We start from the raw sequence: 7,402 nt of genomic DNA, 5'->3' as shown, positions 1-7,402 counted from the left end.
AAAAAAAAAAAAAAAATCATAGACTAACTATAGACATTGGTTTTACGGCACATTATAACCTGCCTTCCATCCAATAACCCCACGCAATGTCTACATTTTATCAGCTACATTATATCACTTGGTCAACATTCACCCCTTGTGCCCCCGCCCCCCGCCCCACCTACCTGCCTCGCACCTATGGTCTTTCATCCCCTCACATTTGCATTTTCACAGACCTGCATTTTGTATATTGGCTTCCATTCCACCCAAGAGAGCACACAAAACACCAATGGACTCTACCTAAGCCTGAAGGGTAGTTGTGCCCGAAAGCTTGCAAAGGACAATTTTTCCAACTTTTTAGTTGGTCTAGTAAAAATATATCACCTTTACACAAAAAACCTCGTCTGCCTTAATCATAACATCACTCTTTCCAGTTTTGGGTCAATTGTATTCAATTTAGCCTGAATTAAAAAAAAAAAAAATGGCTCTGCATAACAATCCAGTTAAAAACATCTGACCTATTCATAAGAACAGTAAAATACACATACTCGGAAGCATCAAATGCAGCAACAGGAAAAAAAACCAAACCAAACCAAAAACAACAACAAAAACACACTATTTTTTCTAGATAATACTAATTCAAATATTTTAATAGGCTGCTAAGTTTGAAGTTTCTCATACTGTGCAGTAAAAATATAGTTAAATATTTTAGACCTCCACTTGGCTCAGTTGCTCTTCAAAATACCAGCTGACTAAAGTATAGTTACCTCCTGGATACTGCTGGCCCAATAAGACATTTCTCTGCATTAATTATGATACATTAGGACTCAAGTTGTGTTGAGCTTCTAATAAACCAACAGTGAATCATTCAAACAAATGTATATCCTTTATTATTCTATTCCATTTCTATCATGTTTGAGAAATAAGTTTCACTTTCAATTATTATTCAGGGAAATTTTATTTGAGCAGTTAGACTGCTTTGCCAAGTCAAAATATGTTCTCTAGTTGAAAGAAATGTCTGTTTGACAAGGTCACTGATGAATGAGTTTAGCCTACCAGAATTCATGCACACTTTGGCAGTTTTAGAGTGAGGTCTCAATCTAGACTGAGGTCTTTTCTGTCATAACAGATTCATATACAATTCCAAACTGACACAAATGATACTTACCATTCCCTTTACCCGATCTCTGAGGGTGACTGTTTACTACACTGGGGACTCCATGGGTTGCCCAACGAGTGTGAGCAATTCCAAAATGTGTTTCAAAGTCTACCTTTAGGTCCAGACCATCTTGTTCTGTGCAGAAGAAAATCAGTTTGTTAAACAGGCACACAAACACAAGACTAACAAAACCTTGTTAAATTTAAATTTCACCTGTAAAGATCCTGTCTAAAGTGTTTTGTAACTTTATTTGATTTCATGACACTAAGCCTTGGGTAGTTTTAAGTGCATGTGGGAAACATTTTGCCAATATGGAGCTATTTTTCAGCCTATACTAGCAATTGTAAACTAGGCAAACTGACCATAACATTACAATATAAACAAATATTTATTAAAAATAGGACTCAAGTTCTTTGTAGGAGGAAGGAATCCATAGAGTGGATGCTGTGAAGAAGATGAACTGCTTGGAAATGCTGTACAATATGGCCAAAGCTCTGTCAGAATATAAATTCATACGCATGTCTTCTTGTGAGAGAGCTCAGATTTCAGAGGGCAGTGGTAGTTCAAAAATGAACAGTCATCTTAGTGGTGAGCTCTCACACTATTGTACCTCCACTATACCCCTACTGCACAAAGATAAGCCTACTTTGTAAAAGCTAGTGTCTCTGAACAAAAACTACTCAACAACCTAATGCTGGTTATACAATGCCATTAACAGCTTTGGTTTTAAACCACAGAAATCAATAGTTTAACTTTTTTGCTAATATACAGCTATCATCAGGAGTATAAAATCATAAAGGAATTTTAAACTCACTGTATAATTCTTCATCCAGGGCCTTTACCTTTCCTCTTTTCTTGACCAGTTTAATGAACCTCTCTTTATCCTCATTATCATTTCCATCAATGGCAACACCTAGGATTCAGAACACAAGTGTTTTTTTAAAGGAAGGAGTGCATCTTATTCAGAAAAATCCATCCTAAGATTAGACAGACAATCACATGCAAATGCAAAGGCTCTACAACAAAGTTAATCTTCAAAGGGATGCTTCTAGTCTTCTACAAATGGCTATTCAAATCAGATTAAGGTTCACCTGAAAAGGCAATACAGGTTTAAATACCCACTGAAATTGACCAAAGTTTTGCCTGAATAAGGACCTCAGATTTTGTCAGTGATATTAACACTTCAAGATTAAAGTGCACTGATAAGCCTATCAATTGATAAGTCTCCAAACACACTTCACATTAGACGTCCAACAAAAATTACAGCAGGTATCCATTTCCTTCATTCTGCTTGCTTCAATTACATGTTCTAAAACAACTAAACTGAATCACAGGTAATTAAATCACAGGTTTCCATCTTTGCTCTTTCATGGCAATAGAATAAAATTTGGATGAGAAAATACCACACAAATAAAAATTCAATATCCAAATATCTTGGTTAGAAATGGTAAAGATCATCTTGGATTGAAGTAAGGCAAGTACCGAGCAGTTGCAATCACATACATATGCATTTTTAGTGCAAGGTAAGGTACCTGCCGAGTCATATCCTCTGTATTCTAGTCTCTCAAGTCCTTTGATCAGAGTCTCAAATATCTCCTTCCGAGTCCGAGGTACTCTGTAGTTCAGATAAGCGAAGATTCCTGTTTAATGAAATAGGGGACAAAAGAGCAGAAAGTCAACATTTAGGCTCGGAACAGAAATTGCACATAAACCAGTGTAAGTGATGGGAAGCCAGTTCAAATCTGTAACACAACAGAAATTCAGTGCACATAAACCGCTTTCAAAATCACTGAAACCAGTTTAAAATAAACCTGCATGGATGTAGCATCAGACTTAACTAATTTAGGTAGGTTTATTGAACTTAACTGATTTAGGATCTGTCCTAGATCTCCTCCAGATTCAAGTTAATTCACAGCCCCCCAAGCATCCCAGAATGCATCTCCCCCGCACGCCTCTTCCCCCTCACGCAGGGTGGGCGGGCTAGCCTTGGCCCAAGCTGCCTGTTCCAATGGAGCAGGAAGGCGTGCTCTACCACCCCCCAGCTTCTGGTCTGGGCCACTGCAGGCATGTGGCTGCATTTTCAGAATCAAAATGAACTGTTCACTTGCTTATCGGCTCAATCTACGCAGCTTAGACTAACCTGTGAAGATTGAATAGACTCAGCCTTGGGCTTTTTGACTGTCTGTACTTAGCTTTATAGTCTATTGGGACCTCTGCAGAGATGGATTTAAAGCTCTTTATTAGCTCCAAATATTAATGTCACAAAATTAAACATTCCTGGTTCTAGGGAATTTTTAGACTATCACTCTCTTCACTGAGATCTCCAAATAACAGTAGCAGTTAATGCCCAAACTGCAAAAAAAAAAAAAAAATCTCCCAACTCCCCGTGCAGACTGTAGCAGAGAATGGGAGCATTGTGACTGACTGCGTATCCAGGTCTAAAACTAGACATCTCAAGAAGGAGTATATTCACTGCACTAGCACAAGGCAATGTTTGTAATCAAGGTCAGGGCCCAAAATGCTCCAGGGTAGGGACTCTGAGCACAGGAACTATTTTTGAAAGGCTCCTGCTGAAAATGGTATGCAGCAGTCACTTTAACAGGGAACAGGAAGGGAAAACTAGGGAAGAAAACAGAAATGAAATCAGAAGCAAAGGACAGAAAGCAAAGGACAAAGGAAAATAGAAAAGGAACCCAAGTCAACTACCCATTCTCAAGTCTCTCTTGCAGACTTAAGGAAGGGCGCAATACCCAAAAGGCTGTCCAGCAGCTCTCCCAACTATACACTTGTTCTAAAAAAAAAGTATCACCAAAAATAAATAAATAAATAATCCTTGCTTCTGCTACATTTCCTGGATCATCATGGCTCCAACCCTACTTAAAGTGTTAATGAATTTGGTATCATAAACTATGTAGACTAGAGAATCAGTAAATCATTGTGAACCCTAGACCAAGCAAGCACGTGGCATTTCAGCTTTGAAGGGAAGGAACAGGTTGACTGGAAAAAACTGTTCTCTTTAACAAATGTGTAATATCAAAGACTAATTCACATTATTCTGTGCTGAAGATTTAATGGTTTTACCTCTTCAATTAAAGCTACTGAGAGCACAAAAATGTTATTTATACCTCCAACTGGTTCTCCAAAACTAAGAAAGTCATAGTGAAGATACAGTTGTTGAACATGCGAGGTCTAATTGATTAGTCCCCACATTTAGGAGTAAAGCCAATAATGTTACTGGCTGTACACCAGCAATTGGACAACTTTAGTATTACAGGCTGCAGTAGTTTTTAGACTAACCTCAAAGAAACTAATTAAGTTTCAAAACTCCATCTCTGCTACAGAAGAGGGAAGCAAAGTACCTATTTGACCCTAACCATTTCTAAAGTGCCCATCACTTTAATAGCAAGGATGGCAAGATGTTCAGAGGCCATAACATGCTACAGTAGTTAAACATAAAAAAGATGCCTGAACACATTTCAAGCGCTGCTCTTCCACAGATTTCTTGGAAATAACATCTGCAGGCTTGTTACACATAAAACCACCTTAGATCAAGGATTTGCTGATCATAATTTCCAGACAGTTGCTTACAGTTCTCTAGCACTTGCTGCCTCTAAGGATCCTGGAAATTTAAAAATACAGAATGTCTTAACATCATTCCAGAATATTGCTCCGTACCTCTTTTCAGATCCAACATCACTTTCTAAGCCAGATTTCACAATACATTCAAAGACACACCAGGCTCATATATTCCAAGTGGCGTCTTTATGACTATACAAAGCTCTAGGAAAAGCTTCCTCTGGGAATGCCTTTACAATGCTACCAGTGTGCAGTAATTGTTAAAAGGACCCTTGTTTCTAAGGAGCTCTAGCCACACATCCACACACATGAACTAGGAGACTCAGACGCTACTAGAGGCTATTACGCTGAAAAGATAACTGCTGCCTGGGTTGTCAAGGAACATATCGCAAATTTATTTTTTTTTACTAGAAGGAGAAGTCTTACTCCTGACTTATCTGCTACTGCCTCTTTCACATGCACACTTTCTTCTCAGGAATCCTTTTTTTTGCCAGATCTATGTTGCTTAACTCTTTTACAGAAAAAAACCAAAAAGTTTAGTCACATTTCTGGTAGGGTAGCTCCATCTGGAAGTTTAAGCAAATGACTAATTTCACAAGTTTCTCTCAAGTACAAATCTTGTTTTAACTGAAATTACTTCTGTGGCCTCCCAAACTGTTCAATTAGAGAGCTGCAGTTTTCAAAAGAATTTCTAATAAAAATAAAAAATTATTGTGTAAAGTGATATCACAGCTTCATTAGATCAGGTAAAGCTATTTGAAGTGATGGCCTCCCTTCACTAGCAGAAATTTTAAGCAAGGAACTATGGCCCCTAAACCTTAAATATAAAGACAGAACTGGGTATTTTTTATATCCAATTACAGCTACTCAAAGAACATTTAATGGGGTACTGGTCTTTTGCCCTTAGAGCTGTTATATTTGCTACATAACTGATACCAGTCATTACTGCAACGTGGAAGCTACTCGCTTCAGAACAGGTTTTCACAATCCTGTACTGCCACCAGAAAGGAGGCATGCTACATCTCAGAAAACCTAGGCTCCATCTCTGTGCCTGCTTAATCTTCACTGAACACCTCTCCTTTCAACTCACCAGCTGTCTGGACTTTTGCTTTCTCTGACTGAATGGCAAGCATCAGGAAAATGGGGGGAAAAAAGGGTTCTGAGGGTCTTTTCTAGGAAAAGGCCATAAGCAGCTTCTAACTGCAAGATTTCACCTAGATCCAGGCACCCTGCACTTTGGATCTGCTCTGTAATGGAAAAATTACTCTGGCTTTTAGCCAGGCCACTTATACACATGCTCAGGTGGTGGGATGTTTTAAATCACAGTGGTTCCTAGAAAGGCACTGTAACTGAAATATCTCACCATCACATGTATTAAGCCCCTACAGGTTTAAAACTGGCCATGGGATGCTTTATCTAGACCTCATTTGACAAGGTTTAGATAAAAGCACCCCAGCTGCCATTTTTAAATCCATGGGGGCTTATACACGCAATAATGAGGCCACGCAAGAGCATTTTAATCAGAACACAGAGCAGACTGGATTCATTAGAGTGCAAATGGTAAATACGGGGGTGCCTATTTAGTGAAACAGCTTTAGAGCTGCAAGGAAGTTAAGAGTTACTTAAAATTTAACTGACAGAGACCATCAGTTCAAAGTGGCTTCAGCAACTTTTTAAATACTGCATGTTTTTACAAAAAGTGTTTGTAAAGCTGTTTCCACTTACACAGCTGGAAACCCTAGACAGCATTTCCCCAAATTCATCTCTTAAAAAGGACCCTTACATGTTGATAAGTGTATGCATTCACACTAGAAAAGTCTGAACTATCTTCATATGAAACCCCAAGCATTATATGCATGCGAAGGGATGCATGGCATATTTCACATTACTATAAGCCATGAAAGTTGACTGGATTTTTTCAAATGCTTTAGACCCCAAACCTCGCTCTCCGGCCAGGTGCCATCGTAACTTGTTTGGCGTGACATTGTCCAAAGCACCTGGTCCCCAAAGGCTGATCTAGCAGTGCTTGGCTGGGTGGTTTGCCACTTCATCCCGAGTCCGTTTTAATGTCTTACTACACGTCTTTATCAGTGGTAACACCCTCCCTTCATCAACGCATCCCAGATGCGGCAGACTTTGGCAGTCGTTTCCAGTCTCTGAGCTCCACAGTTGAGACGGCACCTGGGGTTTGTTTAGACGCCCAGCCCACAGCTACACCTCGGGGACCGACTCTGGATGCGGAGCAGAGCCCAGTGCCAGGACACGTTGCAGGGGAGCTCCGAGGCCCATCACAGAGCCGCTCAAAAGACACGGTGCGCAGCAGCGGGGGGCTGCTGTCAGAGCACAGGGGGGATGTAGGGCCTCAACACAAGCCGCCTTGTCCCAGCCCCACCGCCACTGTTCACCCCCCGCCCCAGCCGCGCTGGCAGCCCTCATGAAAAACCGCCCTGGGCTCAGCCAGCATCCCCCGTCCCCGCGAGGGAGCAGAAAGGAGCCGGCTGAGCCAGAGCTGTCAAACATGAGACCCTGGGCCCACCCCAGCACCCCGCATCCCCCCTCAGAGCCGCGCTCCTGTCAGGCCCGACCCGGGCCCGGAGCCGGGGAGCGGAGCAGGCCCGGAGCCGGGATCCCCGCGCCGAGACCGACACTCACCACACATCGTCCCGCACGGAGCCGCCACAAAGCCCA

General features: G+C 41.1%; 1 protein-coding gene across 1 annotated transcript in view; it reads right to left on the bottom strand.

Moving 5' to 3' along the window:
• Window positions 1–7,395, bottom strand: part of GFPT2 (glutamine-fructose-6-phosphate transaminase 2) — a 19,730-nt gene extending 12,335 nt beyond the window's left edge. Inside the window, exons 1-4 of the mRNA XM_019506190.1 lie at window positions 7,367–7,395; window positions 2,671–2,778; window positions 1,953–2,051; window positions 1,148–1,273 (exon numbers count right to left, since the gene is read on the bottom strand). Of these exons, the coding sequence (XP_019361735.1) occupies window positions 1,148–1,273; window positions 1,953–2,051; window positions 2,671–2,778; window positions 7,367–7,373 (340 nt within the window). The 5' untranslated portion in view covers window positions 7,374–7,395. The remainder of the gene's footprint in view (window positions 1–1,147; window positions 1,274–1,952; window positions 2,052–2,670; window positions 2,779–7,366) is intronic.
• Window positions 7,396–7,402: the final 7 nt, after the last annotated feature.

The sequence above is a fragment of the Gavialis gangeticus genome, unplaced genomic scaffold (genome assembly GCF_001723915.1).
Source record: "Gavialis gangeticus isolate Ggan-Ray unplaced genomic scaffold, GavGan_comp1, whole genome shotgun sequence".
NCBI classification, from domain to species: domain Eukaryota; kingdom Metazoa; phylum Chordata; order Crocodylia; family Gavialidae; genus Gavialis; species Gavialis gangeticus.
The sequence above is the reverse complement of the archived record's forward strand: the minus strand, read 5'-3'. Positions and strand labels throughout refer to the sequence as shown.